This window comes from Chiloscyllium plagiosum, chromosome 40, assembly GCF_004010195.1.
Source record: "Chiloscyllium plagiosum isolate BGI_BamShark_2017 chromosome 40, ASM401019v2, whole genome shotgun sequence".
Lineage (NCBI taxonomy): Eukaryota > Metazoa > Chordata > Chondrichthyes > Orectolobiformes > Hemiscylliidae > Chiloscyllium > Chiloscyllium plagiosum.
In genome coordinates this window covers 16,055,330-16,078,325 of record NC_057749.1, presented here as the reverse complement: position 1 = coordinate 16,078,325, position 22,996 = coordinate 16,055,330, and the positions used below count along the sequence as shown (strand labels likewise).

Genomic DNA, 22,996 nt, shown 5'->3' with positions numbered 1-22,996 from the left:
TCCCCTTCCTTAATTAGCAGAATGAATTAAAAGCACCATGTGGTTGGCACCACACCAAACCAAAATGGACCCAGTGCTAAGACAATTTTATTAACTGGTCAGAACACAGTTTCTCTTGCTATTCGCAAACTGAAGCAGGGAACTATAGGCCATCATTTTCCATCTTCATCGCTACTATTGAGCCTGCCAGAAGTTCATGTGCTCAGCCTATTTGTTGGTAAAGGTATAACATTTTGCCAATTTATCCTCATTCTGTATTCACTACATTGACTCTAAGAAACAGAATTAATATATGACAGATATTTTGAGTCTTCACACTGCCTATTGTGCTAAACTCAAGGAGAAAGTGAGGTCTGCAGATGCTGGAGATCAGAGCTGAAAATGTGTTGCTGGAAAAGCGCAGCAGGTCAGGCAGCATCCAGGGAACAGGAGAATCGACATTTCGGGCATAAGCCCTTCTTCAGGTGGTGCTGACCTCGTAATCCCAATATACGCTATACTATTTGAGTAAAATGAGTGTGTCACTGTCTCGCCTGCCCTTTCTGGTGACTTGGGACTTGTTCTGAGTTCCTGGCCCAGCCAGCTGTATAAACATGAATGGTGAGAGTCAGATATTTACTCCATTGTCCAATAGCACTAAAGCAGAACTTAACCCAGTCCCCTGCTAATGTTCACATAATTATGCATTTTTCACTGAAATGGTGAATTACAACCAGAACTGAAACTTGCTTTAGCTGAACTTTCTTCTTTGCCTTATTTGTGTTAAGTACCACTTTGAGGCACTGGCACGTGGTTAACATTGAGAAATAAAATGGCTGAAATCTTATTTTTAATTATTTTTCTGGATTAAATGTTCGTATTGGCTGGTACTAATCTTTTACTCTGCAGGAGAGAAGTCTATCGAATTTTACAACAAGAAGGGATAGACCTTCCCCGATACGCAGTGTTGAATCGTGATCCAGACCGGCCTGATGGTTAGTGGTGCTTTTTCTGCAGATTCTCTTTACGCAGTGAAAATTAGGACTGGTTTTTGAAATTGTCTATTTTCACAAGGTTTGAGGCCCAGTTCATCCTGTACAAGTTACTTTTTTCATTTCACCAAGGAAATGGCTTAATGTAGAATTTTTAAGTATTGGACTTTACCAAAGCATTTTCTGTATACAGTAATATGGGAGAAGCAAAATCTGCATTATGGCTTTAAAAACTGTTTGCATCTAAATATTTGCTGCACCAGTTTTGTTTTAACTCACTGCTGCCAGTAACTTGATGCACAAAAAAAGAAGTATTATTCCAGAATGTGGTCCATTCAGATTATTTTGAAAGACTCAAATTTGCTTGGAATTTAACGTGTAGTTTGAAGTGAAGTTTTAATAATTTTTAAATGTTGTTCAGTCATCTAACAAATCCAATCAGGAAGTTTCTCTTAAATTCTTTAACCAGAAAATGGTGAGAATGTTGAACTTGCTATCACAATAAATACTTGAGGCAAAAAGTACCACCATATTTAAGAGGAATTTAATATGTGGGGAAGAAGGAGATGCTGGTAGGGTTAGGTGAAGAGAGTTGAGAGATGTTTGAGTGAAGCATTAACATGTCATAGACCAGTTAAACTACATGGTTATTTCCATGATATGCATTCTACATACTTGTTAGCAGTATCTGCTCTGTGCAGTATGAGATTGAGGATATTGCACGATTTGTAATTTTAAAAGAATCCCCGGATTTTTCTTGCTATTATCATCATTGTTCTTGTTATTATCGCAGCTGATGTTACTACTAGGCAAGTCAGATCCCAGAATAAAATCTAGCTTGACAGATCATTTTTCAAAATTTAATGGGGCAGTCTTTCACTGAAAGCACGCAAGGCTACAGATTTGGTTTTAACAATGAAATAGTTTATTACATCAGAAGAAACAAAAATCAATCAAACCAATCTGTCTTATACCATCTGAAAGATTCAAAACACAAGTTTTACTTCCTTGTTCACTCTGTAGGTTTGACATAACTGTTCAGTTTCCGACCTGTGAGCTCTCTCAACTGAGAGCTTAGACTTTCTCTGTCTTTTAGCATTCAGCAGAATTCTAAGCAAATGCTCATAATTTTGAAGTTTTATAAACTATGCGCATCCACTTATTCCTTTAACTGCTGTAAACAATTCCCTTTGTCAAAGGAAATTTCCTTTCCTATGCTTGTTTCTGACCTAGTCAGGTCTCCTAACTGAACCCAGTTGGTTTTCAACTATACTTTCATCCTAGATTCAGGCCAGTGGTTTAATGTTTTCTTGTCACATATGCTCACAATATAAACAAATATTAACACTCAAGGCATCCTTGCAGTTACCTGCTGTCTGATGCATATTAGTTTTAAAGTCATGGTTCAAGAAAGACTAGTTCCTATAAATTTTTAAATCCCCTTCTCAAAAAAAAACCTATATGTGAAAGTGTGGTGCTGGAAAAGCACAGCAGGTCAGGCAGCATCCGAGAAGCATGAGAGTCGAAGATTTGGGCAAAAGCCTTTCATCAGGGCTTCCTTCCTGAAGGGTTTTTGCCTGAAAAGTCGACTCTCCTGCTCCTCAGATGCTCCCTGATCTACTGTGCTTTTCCAGCACCACACTCTCGAATCTAATCTCCAGCATCTGCAGTTCTCACTTTCGCCCAATGCCTATATGCCCCTAGTTTGAAATCCAAACTCATAAATTATATTAAAATATATAATTCATACCTTTCATCACATTGTTAAAATAGGGTAAAGAGGATAAACAGTATTAAAATGAGAACATAGCTTCCAGGTGGGTAAAGGCACTGCCTGGAGTAATATTGAGCCATCAGCTGGTAGTTTTGTATATGAATAGATTTAAAAACTGCGTTGCTGCGCAGGTGAAGCTTGTGCAAGAGTCAAACATTTTTCTGTTTCTTCATTTGCAGAATGCAGTCTGGTGGAAGGTGATGATCATGTGGAAGTAAATGGTGAAATCTTCCAGAAACCCTTTGTTGAGAAACCCGTGAGTGCGGAAGACCATAATGTGTATATTTACTACCCTGTGTCGGCAGGGGGAGGGAGCCAGAGGTTGTTCCGTAAGGTACAGTAGTATGCAACAGTAAATGGTGTAATCATTGAGTCATAATTCACTTTGAAAGAACAATCCAATTAGTCTGACAACCCTGCTCGTTTTCCAAAGCCATAAAGTTTTCTTCTTTTTAACTATGTATCCGATTTCCTTTTGAAAATTCTTGTTGAGCCTGCTACTCCTTCCAACATTCCTACTGTGATAACATTTATAGTTAATGCACATCTGCCACATTGGTGGTGTTCAGAAAATAGCACTGCTGTCACTGAGATTAAAAGTGAAGGGGTCAAACCCCATCTAGCTTGAAGCACAGTTTGGGCTGACTCCAGTGCAGCAACTAGGAGAGTCAGAGGTACTGTTCTTTAGGTGAGACATTTAAACTGAGATGCTGTCTACCTTGAAATTAAAGCATTGTAACAGAAATATGACACTTCTGGAAGGAAGAAACTGAGAAATAGTAAAATTGGAATGGCGAAGAGAAGATTAGCATGGCTCCTACACAAGGACAACATAACATTTTAAAAAAAAGAGGATTTTGAGGGAGAATTTTGACCATGATATATTTTGGGGAAGATCTTGTACTTGACTATGATCAGATCAATACCCCCAATTGTTTCACTGAAGCAAACACTGTCTCTAATTTCCTTTGCTGGCTAGTGTATTATTTGTGTTAATTTATGGTGAATCTTTATTAAACACCAGTTTGGCCTCAACTGGAGTATTGTGATAAATTTGCACACAAGATTTAAGCAAGGTTGGAAAGGCATTAAAAAAATACAGAAAATATTTTAGTGATTCTAGGCATGAGGGGCTTCAGTTAGGAAGAGAGATTGAAGAAGCTGGAGTTGTCTTCCTTAGAGAAGTAAAGATTGAGAACAGGTTGGATAGAAGTGTTCAAAATAGGAAGAGGTCTTAGCAATAGTTATGACTGCAGATGTGAACGATAGGCAAAGCGGGAGCCAGAGAGTGCAATTTAAGGTGATTTTGCAAAGAAAAGTAATGTTAACATGAAGGGGTAGAAGAATGGGACTAACAGTTGTTCTCACAGAAAGGTTGTTATAGCTTTGACAGGCTGAATGGCCTCCTTCATGCTAGAATTAATCTATGATTCTATAATTCAAATTTTAATGGAGGAGAAAGACCTTTAAGAAGTATTCAAATGCTGGCTATCTTTCTCTGATTTGATCTAATTAATGATTTAGAATATGTAAAGCCATAGTACTGAGACATTTATTGTACTGGAGATAAAAGTAAAAATTCTGAAAACTCTGAAATAAAAGTATAAAATTCGAGACAATGAGTTAAGTTTGATGACCAAATGTCCTGAACCCATTTTAGATGCATTGTTCTGGAATGCTATTACTGCCACTCCAGCATCTTTCCAGGCAATTGCTCTAAATCTGACTTTGAAAACATTTAGTCTTGCTATGCCTGAAAGTCTTGTTCTACATAAATTATTTGTTTTCTGTGAAGTATTTGTTTATCCCTCTGAGATGGCCTGTCTGGAAATCCACATCAGAATAGTTATGATATATGGCTCCACTTTGTCCCTGCATATTTTATTTTGGGCACAGGTAGAGCATTCTAGACTGCAGTGTTGTGTTACTTCATACTGTGACTTATCAACTCTTTCAGATTGGAAGTCGGAGCAGCGTTTACTCCCCTGAAAGCACTGTGCGTAAAACTGGATCTTACATCTATGAAGAGTTTATGCCAACAGATGGAACAGACGTAAAGGTGCTATTCCTGCTTTTATAAATTTCTAATTTTGTATTGCTCAAAGGAAGGAAAGTCCACAGAAGTCTAGTTTATCAAAAGTATATCCACATTTTTAAAGAGTAAAAAGATTTGTTTGTAGTATTTGATCTTATTAGATGTGTAACTCAATTCTGTGTTGTAATGTATTCTCATTACAAAGCCCTCCAATGCCTTCAACTCTATGAAGTGCCCTGAAATGCATCCAGTGAAAGCAGTGGGTACTATGACTTTGAGGAAGCATATGAGTCAGGCTGGGCCTGCCCAAAAGCTGATCTCTGCATTGAGTTGGGAAAGGACACTACTTGCCCCACCCAGGAGGAAAACGACAACATCCCAGTCAGGCCATTGGAGCAGATATGATTAACAGTCTGCTGAGATATGACTAAAGCACCATGCAGTCATATTCAGATTGTACATCTTGTGTTCTTGGTTAAGTATCATGTGAAATAGCGTGTAACACAACATTTCTGAATGCAGTTTCTGCATGAAAATGTAATTAACATTAAATACAAAATGCTAATCAGCCATTTGATCTTTCTGCTGAGCTCCACTTTCAGCTATTGTAGGGTTGGGATCCAGACATGTTTCTGGACTAAGGCTTCTAGGCCACCTGGGTTTGTCTGTACATATCTTAGGATTAGCCATTATTTTTGTGCCTGGAACGGCTAGCCTGTACTCCCAGCTTGTCTAATTTTTCCTTATTATTGGAGAAGTCTATGTTTAATGTAACCTGATAGCCATTGGTGAACAGGCAGGGGTTGAAGGAAAATGAGTGAGTTTTTCTGCCATGCAGGCAAGTCCAAAATGAACTTTGAACTTTGAACTGTTCTTACTTCAGGTTTACACTGTTGGTCCTGACTATGCACATGCAGAGGCACGCAAATCACCAGCTCTGGATGGGAAAGTGGAACGTGACAGTGAAGGAAAAGAGATACGTTATCCTGTGATGTTAACTGCCATGGAAAAACTAGTTGCGAGGAAAGTATGCGTAGCTTTTAAGGTAGGCTATAAATCCTCAAAAACGAAGAAGCATCCAATCAGTTATCCAAAATATGCATGCGGCTATGTTTAGAATAATAAAGTAGAATAAACTTCAATAATGTTTTGAAACATGGCTTTTGTTATTGAAATGTTAATGAATTTTCAAAATCGTCCACGTTAGTACAATATGCATTATTTCTTTTGGCTTTCAGATGCTTCACAAGAATCCTCTGACCTCACTATTGCACACTTGTTAGCCTTCCCTCTTTCTGTTTATTGGTCACCTTTTTCTCCATCACCTAATGAAGCCCTTTACAAAATCTTTCTAATTGGGAAACATGCAGATTTTCCTTTGTGCCCTGTGGCAATGTGAAGGATATCAGCCAGCGTTCCTACTCCTGGTAATCAGCCAGTCAGTCTTGCTGGATATTGTGGCTGTGTTAGTCATGGGGAAGATGCCATTTGCAAGACATCTGCAGCTCAAAAGCCAGCCGCACAATTAGAAGAGGGATTGAAGTGCAACTGTCACCCATAATCTGTAGATTCCAGAAAGGCACAAGCACCTTTGGGTCATAGGGAGAGGAAAAGAGATCATTTTGTAAAATAAAACTTTGTTTCATCTAGTTGAATGAGTTTTTGATTTTTATTGGGAGTACATGCTTGTTAGATTTCTACTGATGCAGAGCAGGCAGTGTTGATTTGATTTGTGCACATTTTGTTTTATGTAGCAAACAGTATGTGGTTTTGATCTGCTGCGTGCGAATGGGCATTCCTACGTTTGTGACGTCAATGGATTCAGCTTTGTGAAAAACTCCATGAAATACTATGACGACTGTGCAAAAATCCTAGGGTACACATCAGATAAGTCTACTTTTGAACACCATTCGGTATCAAAGGGCATATTTTTAAAATGTAGAAGTGTGACATTTATCCTGAAAGAATCATCCTGGTTTTACTATCTGTCAATGGATTGTGGAGTGGAGGTATGGCAGAGATGATGCCAGTATGGCTACATGGTGAGATTGGGCGAAGCAGAGAAATGTCAAGTGGACTAAATGTCAAGTCTGAAATTGCCTGGAAAGTAGCAGGTTGTGGCCTTGGCTGTGCTCAGTAGTCTGTGACCTGGAAAATGGAAGAAAGTTTTAATTAAAAGAAGAAAAATTAAAATAGAAAGTTGAGAGTACATATATTGCAAATGAGAAATCGCTTCCCATATGTTATATGAATCATAACGTCCGCAGTTAACATGGACCAATGTTACAGTCTAACCAATTGTGTCTAATAGTAAGTATTGACTAGTAATTAGGTAAAAACAAGGACTGCAGATGCTGGAAACCAGAGTCTAGATTGGAGTGGTGCTGGAAAAGCACAGCAGGTCAGGCAGCATCCGAGGAGCAGGAAAATCGACGTTTCAGGCAAAAGCCCTTCAGGAACTCCAAAACGTCGATTTTGCCTGACCTGCTGTGCTTTTCCAGCACCACTCTAATCTAGACCCTTGACTAGTAATTAGGTCTGGCACAAATGTCCCTAAATAAGGATCAACAAATTAGTTTGAAGGTTCAACGCAATGCAATATTGAGGTACAAATTTATAGACACAAGCCTTTAAATACATAGAAACTGTATGTTAGAACTTATAGGAGGAAATATGATTAATTGACAGTACTCAACTTTGTCATTCATCATGTTTGGTCTAACGTCTTAGATCTGTAACCTCTTTTGTCTGATGCATACAATTTTTTTATATTTCTGAAGATATTAAGCCATAATATCTGTATGCTTAAAAGAATATTATTTACTTGGCTACTTAAAATAATGAGTAAACTAATTAAAAATCAGAAAGAGCATGAGTTCATGATTAGTTTCCTTGAATGCTCCAGGATTTGAATTCCATACAGAATAATTCACATTGTTTAAACTTGGAGATCAAATCAACTCACTCTGCTGTCTGAGTGTCTTTTAATATGAGCCAACTGTTTAATTTCTCTATTTTTTGATTTTCAGCTATCTTGTGCTAATGTGCATGGATAGCATTGCAGGACTGGAGCAGTCATCAGTATTAACAGGGGGAGAATTCACAGAAAGGCAATAAGCAAAATTGGAAATGCACAAGTCCATCAGTGTCTGAAAATATTTCTCATCATTTCTGATTCTTTCTGAGGATCTGTTTTCACCATCTTAACCTGTTTTTCTCTATCTTTCAGTTGATTGAGACCTGTGTGTATCTTTTCAACACAACCTGTTTAAGAATTTAAATATTCTGTGTGTTGTATTACTGTATGGAAGAAGTTAGTTTGAATGGAATTTGTCTTTCTCCGCAGTAATATAATTATGCGGGAACTCGCCCCTCAGCTGCAGATACCATGGTCCATACCCACAGAAGCTGAAGATATTCCAATTGTTCCAACCACTTCAGGAACTATGTAAGTCAAAACTCTCAGCAGAGAGAGATTTCTGGTCAGAAAAAAAACTGAGGTCAAATGTCAGTTTAAACTTTTGCTTAATTTGCTGATTTTCAGAATGAAGTATATTTAATGAAAATGGTACCAGAGATGAGAGACTTCAGTTATACAAATCATGAATGACTTTGATAGAGTAGATAAGAAGCTGCTTTCAGTGGCAGGAGGCTCACTAACCAGTGTACTGATATTGATTGGCAAAAGAATGAGGTAATAGTTATTTTCATGCGACCAGTTGTTTAGATGTGGAACATACAAGAATGTTAGGAGCAGGAGTGGACCAATCAGCCTCTTCTGCTGATGTTAGCCTAACCACTCAGTAATTCCTGTTTTTTTTTTCCTTTCCTTTTTGTTAAATAATGTGATGACATTTGCCATCCTCTAATCTGTCAGGTCTGTTTCAGAATCTACAAAATTTTGCAAAATAACAACAAACTATTTTTATAGCCACCTCCTTCTTAACATTCCAGTGTGTCGATTATCAGGCTATAGGGATTGCCGGCTTTTACTCACATTCGTTTCTTCAACGCTTTAGTTTAGCTTATGGTAGTCCCTTTCAACTCCTCTTTTTCAATAAACCTTTGCTTCTCTAGCATATCTGGGAAGATTTTTTGAACTTTATTCTTTGAAGACAGAACTGAAGTAGTTTTTACATACTTAAAACCTTTGCAAGTTTACTTTTGTACTTTAATTTTCCCTCCTTGGTGAACCTTTTGGTTCCCCCTTTGCTGAATTCTAAACTATCCCTGTCCCCAAATTTGTGGATTTTTCTAGCAACTTTGTGACCTCTCTTTGATTTTGGCTGCTTTTCCAATTGTATCCTTTCAATTGCAATGCATGCAGTTGTTCCTTAAATGTTAACTGTTGCCTATCCACACACATGCCGTTTAATGAAGTTGCCCAGTACATTGCAGCCAATTCACTCCTCATACCTTTGTTGAGAGTTATGACCCTAGCTTTGGATTAGACTACTTCTTGGTATCTCAATGCATTTGTCTAAAACACACACATCTGATATACATTTCAAGAATTCTCTGCCACAGTGTTGTTACTAATGTGATTTGTCCAATTTGCAAATAAATTTATGTCACCTGGAATTACCAAAGCACCCTTGTTGCCATGATTACTGTTTGGAAGTCTGTAGACATCTCCCACTAATGTTTTCTGCCCCTTGTTGTTTTTTAGCTCCACCCTGACTGATGCCACATCTAGATTTCCTATGCCAATATACTTTCTCATTATTGCAGTGATATGTAATACTTCAATAGCAATGCCCATCTTCACCTCTTGTTTTTTTTTTGTTTCCTTTTTTGAATATTTTTCTAATGATTGAATACTCTTGGATGTACAGTCACACTATAAACACCACATTGTATCTTTTTACAACTATTTGTACTGTTAATTCATAAATCTTATTGTGAAAGCTCTGTACATTTGGATATATTACCTTTAGGCTTTCTTTTGCAAATTGTTTTGAACTACAACCTAATTTGCTGATAGCTTCTGTTTCCTCTGCCTTCCAAGTCTCCTTTTTAATTTTTCTATCTTCTATTTCCAAAGTTGTTTCCCCCGCTCTTGACACCCAATACACAGATAATGACAGTTTTTACTTTAAAGTCATGATATTGGTGATAGTCACAAGGCTTATTTACCAAGGCTGCAGCTCAACTTGCTCTGTCTTCCAATTGCACTTCATGAGCTCTGTTTTCTCTGCAGTGTCACTCTTGAATATTTTATCCCTCATATGCAGCGCTTCAACTTCTGGTCTCCTTGAGGCTAAAGATAGGGAAAGAAATGGGGAAAGAAAGTACTACCATCCCTTCTCAACAAGCTCTCCTTTGACTAAATATGTGGCATTACTCTTCTGTACAAGAGTTATCTGATTTATTTGATGAATCCTTGAAAGTGGAGTTGCAGGTAGATAGGATAGTGAAGAAGGCGTTTGGTATGCTTTCTTTTATTAGTCAGAGTATTGAGTAGGGGTGTTGGGAGGTCATATTGCAGCTGTACAGGACATTGGTTAGGCCATTTTTGGACTATTGCGTGCAATTCTGGTCTCCTTCCTATCAGAAGGATGTTGTGAAACTTGAAAGGGCTGAGAAAAGATTAACAAGGATATTGCCAGGGTTGGAGGATTTGAGCTATAGGGAGAGATTGAATAGGCTGGGGCTGTTTTCCCTGGAGCGTCAGAGGCTGAGTGGTGACCTTATGGAGGTTTATAAAAACATGAGGGGCATGGACATGATAAATAGATAAGGTCGTTTCCCTGGGGTTGGGGAGTCCAGAACTGGAGGGCATAGGTTTAGGGTGAGAGGGGAAAGATATAAAAGAGACCTAAGGGACAACTTCTTCATGCAGAGGGTGGTACGTGTATGGAGGGAGCTGCCAGAGGAAGTGGTGGAGGCTGGTACAATTACAACATTTAAAAGGCATATGGATGGGTATAGGAATAGGAAGGGTTTGGAGGGATATGGGCCGGGTGCTGGTAGGTAGGACTAGATTGGGTTGGGACAGCTGGTCGGCATGAACAATTTGGAGGGTCTGTTTCTGTGCTGTACATCTCTATGACTCCAATTTGTATTCTGTGAGGGTCATTTTAATTGTGCTTTTTTTGTACTGATTAAAATAAACTCATTATGTTGTGTGTTTCACAGGATGGAACTGCGCTGTGTCATTGCAATCATTCGACATGGTGACCGAACTCCAAAACAAAAGATGAAGATGGAAGTCATGCATCCAAAGTTAGTGAAAGTTAACTGCAAGTGTTGAAAACATTTTTTGTAAGAAGGAAAGTAACAGGTCACTCTGTGCATTGTGTCATCTACGCAGCTCTGCCCAGTTAGTGACTTTCAATGCATTATTTTCTAACCATTGCTCAGGGGTTCCTCTGTACACCTAAGAAGGTTGTGCATTCCAGTTTCACTAAAGACTTTAGAGCACATTACTGCAACTGTACAAGGTACTGGTGAGACTGTAGCTGGAGTACTTTGAACAGGTTTGGTCCCCTTTGAGAAAATCTTTTATTTCATTGGAGACAGTTTACAGAAGGTGCAGTAGGATGATCCCTGGTTCATGAGCAACGGCTAAACAGGCTGCATTCTGCTAAACTCTATGCATTGGAGTTGAGCAGAATGAGAGATGATTTCATGAAAACATGGGATTCTTAAGGGGCTTGACATTGTAAGTGCTGATGGGATGTTGCTCGTCATAGGAGAGTCTAGGGCTAGAGGGCATAGTCTCAGAATAAAGAGGAGGTGGCAATGGCCTAGTGGTGTAATCACTGGACCATTAATTTAGAGACCTAGGTAATGTTCTAGGGACCCAAGTTTGAAACCTGCCATGGTAGATGGAATTTGGATTCAATAATGATCTGAAAATAAGACTCTAATAATGAAAATGAATCCATTGTTGATTGGAAAAACCCATCTGGTTCACTAATGTCCTTTAGGGAAGGAAACTGCCATCCTTTCCTGGTTTGGCCTACATGTAACTCCAGACCCACTGCAGTGTGGTTGACTCTTAACTATCCTCTGGGCAATTAGGGCTGGGCAGTAAATGCCAGTGATGCCCTCATCCTGAGAATGAATATTAAAAACAGAAAGGAGCAGCAATTTATGACTGAAATGAGAAGAAGTTTCTTCAGCAAAGCTTGAGAGTCTTTGGAGCTCCTAGCCACAGGAAGCTGTGAGAACAAGTCCTTGTTTCTATTTAAGGATCACATGGGCAGATTATTGATCAGTTAGGGATTCAAGGCCTATGGGGAAAGGACAGGAACATGGATGTAATGAGTGTTGGATCAGCAATGATCCTATTGAATGACGAAGTAGATTCAAGGCGCCAAACTGCCTACTCCTGTTCCTATGGTCTTACACTGGAAGTGTATCTGTGCTGTTTTACTTTAGGAGCATTGCACTGTCAGAAGCAACATTTTTCACAAGACATTAAATTGAGGCCCCATTTATATTCTGGGGTGGTAGTAAAAGTTCCCCTGCAATAGTTGGGAAGCAAATTCCTGTATATCCTGACCAACGTTTGCCCTCGACTGACAGCACTTCAGCAGTTTACCCAGACATATCTAGTCATTGCTTGTGGGACCAATCACTCTGCAAATTGAATGTTGTGCTTCTTACATCACAACTCTTCATTACTTTAAAAAGTATCTCATTGGCTGTAAAGAGTCTTTGAACACCTAATTGTGAGAAGTGTTATATAAATGTAAGTTCGATCTTTATTTATTCTCAGCTTCCTGCAAACAGTTTACTGCTCTATGTCAGCAGTTAATGTTGCAGACGCTGTGTGGTGTTCAGTAAGTTAATAGTACCATTAAATTTGGTTTTGGCTGTTGTGTGTCTAAACATCACACATTATCTTTACACTAATGTGGTTGAATCTTGTCTGGAATCAGATGCACTAGCTGCTGATTTGCCCATATTTCAAGCATGTTGTGAATCAACGTCCGTGTTTATGCTGGCTTGTCAACACAGAGTTGGTATGACAGAATGTCAGATTCTGAAGTTAATCTTGAGTGTGGCAAGGTTATAACTGTTGCATACACTGTGATTTCTGAGCGTGTCTGCGAGGCATAATGTTCAGTCTTTTCTGCCTGATTGATTGCCAGTGATCTTTGAAACTTTGATAACACTGTGACTCATTGTGTATACAGGCAATTTGACCTGACCAGAGCCTAAGCTGCTGTCAACTGCTACTTTCACCCAACACACACAACCATTTTTTTATTTAGATTTGATTCTATTCGATTCGAGTCCCTTCAGTATGGAAACAGGCCCTTCGGCCCAACAAGTCCACACCGACCCTCTGAAGACCCATTCCCCTACATTTACCCCTGACTAATCCACCTAACACTACAGACAATTTAGCATGGCCAATTCATCTAATCTGCACATCTTTGGACTGTGGGAGGAAACCAGACCACCCAGAGGAAACCCACACAGACACTGGGAGAATGTGCAAACTCCACACAGTTGCCCGAGGTGGGAATTGAACCCGAGTCCCTGGTGCTGTGAGGCATTGAGCCACCGTGGAAATAGCTTTCTCCTTACAATTAAATAATTTAAGTTGGAGCTTTCTATAATGGCAGATAGTACCATGAAATGATCGTGGAAATACTTTTTGCTACCAAATGAGAAGCTGACAGTGATTTTGTTTGCAATGAAACACCCTGTGACCTTACACGTGAAATGCACTTTGCCCATCAGAAAGCAATTTACACTGTGCTTTTAACTGAGTAAAATGTATTCTACAGGAGTGTTCTCAAACAAAACTTGCCATTGTGCCACAAAAGGCAATAGTAGGATGGCTTAGAGTCATAGAGTCCTACATCACGGAGACAGCCCTTTGGCCTCACTGGTCCATGCCGACTAAAATGTCCATCCATGCTAACCCTACTTCCCTGCACTTGGCCTATGTCCGTCTAATCCTTTCCTGTCCATATATTTGTCCAAGTGCCGTTTAAATGTTGTTAGTGTACTTGCCTCAACCACTTCTGCTGGCACCTCATGGCAGCATGGGTAGTTCATGGCTCCCAGATAAGATAAATATCAGCCACAGACTGACCTGGCACCTTTTCAGACCTGGCCCAACTCTACCTCAGAATTTCCATTGAAATCGTGTACTGTATTTCTATTCTTCATGCCAAAATGGATAACTCAACAGGTTTGGCAGCATCTGTGGAGAGAGAATTTTCAACATTTGAGACTCTATCTCTGGAATTGTTCAGATCGTGCCCAACTTGCTGTGTTTCTCCGTCACTTTGTTATTATTTCATATCCCAGCATTTGCAGTATTTTTACTTTTACTTGGATAGTTTTCCTGCTGCCCCAGTGAATATCCCATCAAAATAAAAAGGGATTGTTTAGGGTGTAGTAATGTGGTTACAATATTATGTAGACTGAAGCTATGGATGGTAGCAAAGTTTGCAAATAACACCAAGATAGGTAGGTAAGTAAGTTTAAAGAGGAGGTAGAAAGTTTGCATTGGGGTATAGATTGGTGAAATGATGAGACAAAAATTTAGGAGCTGGAGTATGATGGGAAAATATGAACTTATCCATTTTGGCAGGAAGAATAGAAATACAGTACACTGTTTCAATGGAAATTCTGAGGTAGAGAAGGAAAGGAGTTCTTTGGCAGTTTGTTTTGGCCAGAGCCTAGTGTGGTGTTGAGCCAGGTCTGAAAAGGTGCCAAGTCAGTCTGTGGCTGATATTTATCTTATTTGGGAGCCATGAACTCCCCATGCCGTATGCAAATTGGTGGTGTATGGATCTGCATTATGTCAGACATGAATACAAAACGTTACTTTTTGAGAATAACAGTGAAGGCAAATGAAATGTTGGTATTTATTGCAAAGGGGCTAGAGTGTAAGAATAGGAAAATCTTACTGCATCTGTACGGGAATTTGGTGAGACCATACCCGGAGGATTGATGATCTCCTTATTTACATTAGAAACAGTCCAGAGAAGTTTCACTTGATTAATTCCTGGGATGCAGGATTTAGTTAGCAAGCAAGATTCATAGATCACTACAAATAAGGTAAATATTTTGCTTTTTTGCATAAGATGAAAGTAAGAAAGAAGTGGTGAACTACCTAGGGGGGAGGATGCAAGTAATTTGGGAGTGTTAGTGGTCATTACCTGTAATGATTACTCCCACTCCAGGGTACGGGAGTGCGGGGGGTTATATTACTTGAGTAGCACAACAAAGCAAGCTGAGGCATGTTGCTAAACCAGTGGAGTATGAATCAGAGGCTGTTATTGAAGCTAAGATTACAAAAAGATCTAGTTCGATTGAGTCAATGGACTGAGGGGCAGGTAGATAAATATGAGGTATAGCATGTTGATAAACAAGGGCAGGACTTATACAATTAATGGTAAGGCCCTGGGTAGTGTTGTAGAACAGAGACTGAGGGCTTCGGGTATATATTTCTTTAAAGTTTGCGTCACATATAGTCAGAGTGGTTAAGACCATAAGGGAGAATGTGCAGACTCTGCGCAGACAGACACCGACACTGGACTTGAACCCAGGTCCCTGGCGCTGTGAGGCAACACTGCTAACCGCTGAGCCACTGCGCTGCCCAAGAAGGCGTTTAGCACGCTTGCCTTCATTGCTCAGCCCTTTGAGTATAGGAATTGGCATGTCATGTTGAGATTGTACAGGATGTTGGTAAGACCTCTTCTGGAATACTGTGTGCAATTCTGGTTGCCTTGTTATAGGAAGGATATTATTAAACTGGACACGATTCAGAAAAGATTTACTAGGATGTTGGCAGGAATGGAGGGTTTGAGATATGAAAATAGATAGAAAAGGCTGGGACATTTTTTTACGGGAGCTTAGGAGATTGAGGGGTGAGTTTATTGAGTTTTATTAAATCAGGAGGGGCATAAGTAAGGTGAATGACAATGGTCTTTTGCCGAGGGCAGGTGAGTTCAAAACTAAGGGGCATATTTTTAAGCTGAGAGGAGAAAGTTTTAAAAAGGATATTAGGGGAAGTAATTTTACACTCAGAGTGGTTAGTGTGTGGAATGAACTGCCAGAGAAAGTGGTGGATGCAGGTAAAGTTACATTGGTTAAAAGACATTTGGATAAATACATCAGTAAGAAAGGTTTGGAGGGATATGGGCCAAGCACAAGCAGGTGGGATTAGTTTAGTTTGGGAACATGGTTGGAATGGACTAGTTGGACTGAAGGGTCAGTTTCCATACTGTATGGCTGTATCAGTCTGTGCTCCAGTTAGATTGCATTTGTCTTTGTACTTTGTCTTGTTCAGCATGTACTTCAGACATTGAATAACAGAGCCTGGGATGGCTTCTGCATCGTCCAGTGGAGAGAACAAAAATCTGTGAATGGTGGATTGTAAGCATTGGAAGGATGGTCTGTACCTACCTACTTTTGTACTTCCCTTTGCAATTCCTTTGTAACTTGGAACAGACAAACAGAGATGTACCAAAAGTGACTAAACTGAGTGGTGTCAGTTTTTCATTAGGCCAGAACAGGACCCATTTATAATTATTTTCTACAAACAGTTTACAAATTAGCCATAACCTTTTGGATCTTGAATTTAGACTCTGCAAATTTAGTGTGGAACTAAATACTTGGACAATGTAATTTTAAAATCTTAGCATTGTTTGCTGCTTTTTGGGAATTTCTCCAGTGCTGCTGTTACTGTAAAAGAATGATCCGTTTTTCTACGGCACCTTTCTGCATCTCAACCCAAATAATTTTACAGCCAATGAAATACCCCTGAAGTGTGAGAATATAAGAAACGTGCCAGCCAATTTTCACAAAGTCAGCTGTAAAAACAGCAATGTGATAATTACCAAGTTATCAATGTTTAGATTAGATTAGATTAGATTCCCTACAGTGTGGAAACAAGCCCTTCGGCCCAGCTAGTCCACACTGACCCTCTGAAGAGTAACCCACCCAGACCCATTTCCATCTGACTAGAGCACCTAATAATACGGACAATTTACCAAAGCCAATTCACCTGACCTGAATATCTTTGGACTGTGGGAGGAAACCAGAGCACCCAGAGGAAACCCACGCAGACGAGAGAAGAATGTGAAAACTCCACGCAGACAGACGCCAGAGTCTGGAATCGAACCTGGGACCCTGGTGCTGTGAGGCAGCAGTGCTATTAAGCCACTGTGCCCCCAAAGTGATGTTGATTGAGGAATATATATCAGTCAGGTTTCTGGGGCAATCTCCCTTCTTTTTCTTTGAAATAGTGCCTTGGGACCTTTTCTATTTGCCTTCGGGGCAGCCGAGACCTTAGCTTAATGGCTCATCCGAAGGACATTTACGACTATGTGACTCTCCCTCACTATTAGACTGTGGTGTCTGTCTAGACTTCTGTTAAAGTCTCTGAAGCATGGCTTGAACCTATAACCTTCAGGCTCAGAGTCAAGAGTATTGGCCACTCCAGGCACTTAAGTCATTATTACCCAACCAGTATTTTCTTTTTAACTATCTGATAAATATTACAAAATAATGTAAGACTAGAAGATAAATGGCTTGAAGTTTTATGTTTACGAATGTGCAAAATGAAAGTGTATCTAAGCACATATATTGTTATACCCAAGCCTTTATTATATTCTAAAATCTGGTGTAGCTCCCTCCTGTGGATTACTGGGCAAGTCCAGCTTTTGCCAAGATTTCTGCAAACTTCCAAACTGAAACCACAAATCCTTTTACAAGCTATAGGTGTTTCTCCTAATCAAACGGGGGAAAAAATTCATCTATGACCTTTTTAATCTGAAAATTTGATACACAATTATTTACATTGCTTATATAAACTCTTCCAATTGTGACCATACTATGAGCTGGAAGGTTGAACCTACATCCAGAACCTCGACCTGAGCTACAAATCTCCTCAAAACTCGCTAATACAAATTAGGGTCTGGATTATCTTCTTGATATATTTGAAGGGGGTTTGGTCTAGTCCATAACACAATGAAAACAAAACCCTACTACTCTCCTAGAACTCTTTCTTCTGTTTTTACAAGAAATCACCATGGCTACAGAAGTAATTAACTTAGTCATTGAACTACTTCAGAAACACAGGTTAAAGCCAATAAGCCACTAGCTCAAAATCAAACTCTAAAATCAATCATTTTAGAATACAGATAAATCAAACACTTTGTTTCACTAGGACATTTTGAAAAAATGTACCTAATCAAGGAGAAAACCACATTTACTGCACGGAAAGAGTGCGCTGATTGGTTGTCATTTGGACTCTGGTAGGGGTATTCCCATGGAGAATGTATGCATTAAGGCTGACTGACAGTCAACTGCCAGGCTTTGTTTAAATTTCAAACTGAGCAAGTTGACTGATTTGCCAGGACATTGCCCTCAGAAATGCACCAGCAAATCTCCCCTATTCTGTTAAAGAATTGGAATTAGTCAGCTGGGTTTGAGATACGGACAAAGCCTGGCAATCAGTTGTCATATATCATTGCAATATGTCAAGATAAAAAACTTCAACAAAATGTGTTACTCGTGTTCTGCACTAACAGACGGCTGTTTTGATTTGTCATGTTTATTTGTAAGCATTTAGCCATCTTAAGAAATATTTTAATAACTTTCGTCCAATTCCTTTGGTATAGGGAGAAAATTCAAAATTAGGTAGCTTCGATAAGTTTAAATTCTGATAATTCACCTAAATATTTGCAAGGCATAAATTCATATTTGACCATCTTTCGCCTTTGTTTTCAATATGCCAACATTTCTTATTGCAGATTCTTTGACTTGTTTGAGAAGTATGAAGGATACAAGACTGGCAAACTAAAGTTAAAGAAACCAAAGCAGCTTCAGGTATGAGATAATTCTGTAGTTCAGTGAGTTTCAAATGTTTCTTTTGGGGTGTGCAGCCACTGCAAGTACCAGTAGCTCTCAGGAATGGGGTGTGCAGTGTAGGATTTTGCAGAAAGTCTATGCTCAGGCCAGATGTAGAAAGCTCTGGTAAGGCTATTTGAATACAAGAAAAATGTGTTGCTGGAAAAGCGCAGCAGGTCAGGCAGCATCCAAGGAGCAGAAGAATTCAGGAAGAAGGGCTTATCTTCGAAACGTTGATTCTCCTGCTTCTTGGATGCTGCCTGACCTGCTGCGCTTTTCCAGCAACACATTTTTCAGCTCTGATCTCCAGCATCTGCAGTCCTCACTTTCTTGTATTTGAATACAAGGTCACCCACTTCATGCTTCAGCTTATCCATCATTGACAGTCAATACAGTAATTTGTTAGATGTTGGTTTGCAAATTTTTTCTCATGGCAAAGTGTGCTTTTAACCTATTGCATAGTTATTAAAGGACAGAACAGATCCATGCTGGCTTGCTGTAGGGCAATGGAGTCAGTTTTGTTCCTTGACTCAAACCCTGCAGCACTGAATGTTTAATCCACTCAAGGAGCAATCCAGTTTCTTTTTGAAATCATTAATCCACTTCTCTTACACTACTCTTGTAAGTAACAAGTTGCCAATCATTATCATCCTTTGTGAAAAATTATCTTCCTCACATACGCCCCAGCATCTCTTGCCTTATATCTCTGCCCCCTCGTCTTTGTGTCAGCTAGGGTGTTGTTTAACTCAGTTGGCTGGACAGCTGGTTGGAACGTAGAGCACAGCCAGCTGAGGTTACTGTGGAGGTCCTGTCTTCTCAACCTTGCACTCGCCTGAAATGTGGTGACTTTCTGGTTAAACCACCTGTCGTGATTTGTCATGAGGTCAGCCAGGCAGATCTCACAGAATGTGAGTTCCCTGATTGGGGCAGTTAACCTGGCCCAAACAGGGAGCCCTGGCTGACAGATATAAACAGGAGTGTCAGAGGTTGTGTTCACTGAGAGTTGGCTCAGGAAGCCTGACCAATATCAAGGACTTTGCACGTGTAAATAAAGCGTGACTTGGTAACAGGATATTAGCCTCCAAGTGGTTACTTCATCACTACCAGTCATGTCACTCTCTCTTTCTCTCTGATGAGCGAGCAGTTCTATGGTCTGCTGGGACTTGGGTCTCTTTATCTTTACCTGACTTCAGCTAATGAGAACAGGGTTCCTTTTATCTACTTTACCAGAACCTATTATAACATTGTATACATCTATTAAAACTCATTCGCTTTCATTCAATGGCATGAGAGGCTTTGTTGGGCCAAGTACTGTACGCTCCCATAATGGGGCCAACAGGCTGCTCTCATTGGAGGTATGTTTGGATTTTTTTGATTTCTTGGATCTAATTGTAGTTGTTGCATTTTATTCTCAGGAAGTTCTAGACATTACCCGTGAGCTTCTAGCAGAATTGGGCCAGCATAATGACTGTGAAATAGAGGAGAAGAAATCCAAGCTAGAACAGTTAAAGACTGTGCTGGAAATGTAAGTGCTCTGAGGGGGAAGTAATTGTAATCAGGATGTTCCCACATCACCTGAGGTCACCATGAAGATCCCTACCTTCTCAACCTCAGCCCCTGCCTAGTCCTTGGTGATCCTTTGGTTAAACAAAAATCAGTCGCTCCTCTCTCCCATGAAAAACAACCTCATGGTTCCCTGGGACTATGGCAACTTTACCTTTAACCATGTTTATGTTTTTAGTGTTCCTGTGTTTTTTTAAAAATACTTCTAGCTCTTTTAGCTAGTTTTGGGTCAGAACAAGTTTCCTGATGTTTACTGAGATCTGAAGAAGACGCATGCCTCCTCCTCCTCCTGCACAAATACCACCCATTAATACTGCTGAAGTTCATGGCTCAGTTATCACCCTTTGACAGTTTTGCTGTATCTTGCTCTCTCAGAGGTTGACTGATCTACGCTCTTCAACACTTGCTATTTTTCATATGAAAAGGCAAATACTATGGATGCTGGAAACCTGAAATAAACACAGAAAATGATGGAGAAACTGAGCAGGTTTAGCAATATCTGTGGAGACAGAGAGAGTTAACGTTTCAAGTCCAGTATGACTCCTCTTCAGAATTCTATCAGTTTTGAAACATTAAGTCTGGTGTTACCCTCTCCATAGATGCTGCCAGATTTACTGAGTTTCTCTAGCATTCTGTGGTTTCTTTTTACTTTTAAATTTGAATTCCATCATTAATGAGCTTTATTTTCACTATTTCAATGCATTATTGTATTTTACAGGTATGGTCATTTTTCTGGAATCAACAGGAAGGTTCAGATGACATACTTGCCTCATGGACAACCCAAAACTTCAAGTGAAGAGGAAGGTATGGGATTTAGAGTTGGGTGCATTTACTTGAGAGAGTGATTTTGTTTTTAGTTTTAGTGGAGAAACAGCACTTCCAGCATGCAGAATTGGCTTTGAAACATACTGGGAGTGTCAGCCTAAATTGTGTTTCTCTGCCACTGGTCTGAACATTAGCCATTGATCTTTTAACTTGGATTGGAATGGTGATAACTGACCTATTGTTTCTTATTCAAGGGGCCATTCTTCAAACATCACCGAAAAATAATGGGACTCAGCAAACTGTTGACCCCGGGCAACTGAGTATAGCATAGCTAAGTCAATCCTCTCCATGGCTATAATCTACGTCATTGCAACTTCCAGCAGCTTAGGTTACCAGACCCCGATTTGGAGCAAGAATTCCGAATGATTTTTCTTCTCTTCCAACCCAAGAATACTGAGACCAATTGTACCTAATGACTGATTTGCATAGTGCTTTTTTAACCAACTGAGTCATTTTAATATTGCAGTGCATTTGAAAATTAAATAATATTGAAAGGGCCGTGGCTCATTTGTTTGCAGATTCCAGGAGGAATGATCCATCACTACTTCTGGTATTGAAATGGGGAGGGGAATTGACTCCAGCAGGCAGGGTACAAGCAGAGGAGCTTGGACGAGCATTTAGATGCATGTACCCTGGAGGCCAAGGTAGGTGCCTTTTAAGGTAGCAGTACATTTGGAAAGTAAACTTTTTTAAAAGAGTTGTGCAATTTAAGAGAGATTTTTTTTGTCTCCTGATCTTGCTGTGTTTTTGTGAGAAACAGTTGCTTTGAGACAAAGATCTCTGGTTCCCAAGGGGTCAGGACACGAAATCTGTATTGTTTCTGTAATCTGAGAATTTGGCATTTAAAGGTTGGTATTTCTGTTAATGGTAATAATGTTGACTCCATTTGAATTGTAGCCATTTGCTTTGAAATCATGTAGTGCCAGGATTCACAGGAGTATTTGCAGGAAGTTTTAAAACCTCATGAATAAAACTTTCCATTGAGTATCGGTGGTGCTCTATTGGAGAGCAGGCCTTATGAGAGCAACAATTTCAATCTAGCAGAATACAACCATACACACAACGCTGGGATACAATCAAGACCCACTAATTCCCAATACAGGAAATGCAGCAACATCTGTACCATGTTATACAGGTGTATAACACGTGTTTCGTTAATGCGAATTCACTTTAACGCGATTGACGAATTGGGACATTGTTTCTAAAGTGCAAACTTTTAAAGCATATATTGGTTATGATGCAGTTTTGGCCCCGTTAGTTGAAATAGTCAGTATTACGCGATTTTCTTATAACATGGGATTGTATGGGAACGGAACTGCCGCGTTATAGCAGAACCAGTTTTATTCCGCAAGATTAATCTCCAGAGTTTGCTGTCTGGTTGGATTTTGTGGCTGATAAACCATCCAAGTATCAATGAAACTGCATGGTACAACACTGTTTCTGTGATATTTATTAGGTGATTTAGTTCATCTGCAATCTGGTTTATTGACGCTGGAACTCTCATTGGAGAAGAGATGTCCAACCTGTGGTCCTAGAATCGCATGATACCTTGAAACCCCAGTGCTCTTGTCCTTATTTCCATTTTCCTTGTGTTTACTTTTGCTGATTGTCTGTTTGAAGTTTGTGCCTGGAGGTTTGCAGTTGGCTGTTTTTGGAGTTTTGTCTCATGGGTACATACACTTTCCCAGAAAACCGAGACTTTTCAGCGTCAGCAACCGGAGCCGTAGGCAAGGTACTGGGATCTTCAGTACATATACAGTTAATGCACAATATTAAAAGCTTTGACACTTTACTCTCTTTCTCGCTGCAAATCATTAAGATATCATTTAAATTGTTTCTTTCAATTTTGTTGTCTATTATTAAAATTATTTTACAAGCACAAACCTTTCATGGAATGGGAAAACATGATGATCACCAAAGTAGAACTCTTACAGAGATTTGCTTTCCCCTAAGACGTGTAGCCTGTGTACAGGAAACTTTCCCTGTCGTTTCTCACAC

General features: G+C 39.6%; 1 protein-coding gene and 1 non-coding gene across 11 annotated transcripts in view; both read left to right on the top strand.

Annotated features, from left to right (window-relative positions):
- The window catches only part of ppip5k1a (diphosphoinositol pentakisphosphate kinase 1a), a 162,220-nt gene that overhangs the window by 40,686 nt on the left and 98,538 nt on the right, over positions 1–22,996 (top strand). For all 10 annotated transcript variants that reach the window (XM_043680432.1, XM_043680429.1, XM_043680430.1 and 7 more), the window contains exons 5-15: positions 889–974; positions 2,925–3,079; positions 4,703–4,804; positions 5,664–5,825; positions 6,535–6,656; positions 8,127–8,228; positions 10,919–11,005; positions 18,514–18,589; positions 20,026–20,135; positions 20,892–20,977; positions 21,517–21,642. In XM_043680432.1, coding sequence (XP_043536367.1) covers positions 889–974; positions 2,925–3,079; positions 4,703–4,804; positions 5,664–5,825; positions 6,535–6,656; positions 8,127–8,228; positions 10,919–11,005; positions 18,514–18,589; positions 20,026–20,135; positions 20,892–20,977; positions 21,517–21,642 — 1,214 coding nt within the window. The remainder of the gene's footprint in view (positions 1–888; positions 975–2,924; positions 3,080–4,702; positions 4,805–5,663; positions 5,826–6,534; positions 6,657–8,126; positions 8,229–10,918; positions 11,006–18,513; positions 18,590–20,025; positions 20,136–20,891; positions 20,978–21,516; positions 21,643–22,996) is intronic.
- Positions 3,499–3,604, top strand: LOC122542666. Its single transcript, XR_006309852.1, has one exon. It is a non-coding gene; the product is annotated as a U6 spliceosomal RNA (small nuclear RNA).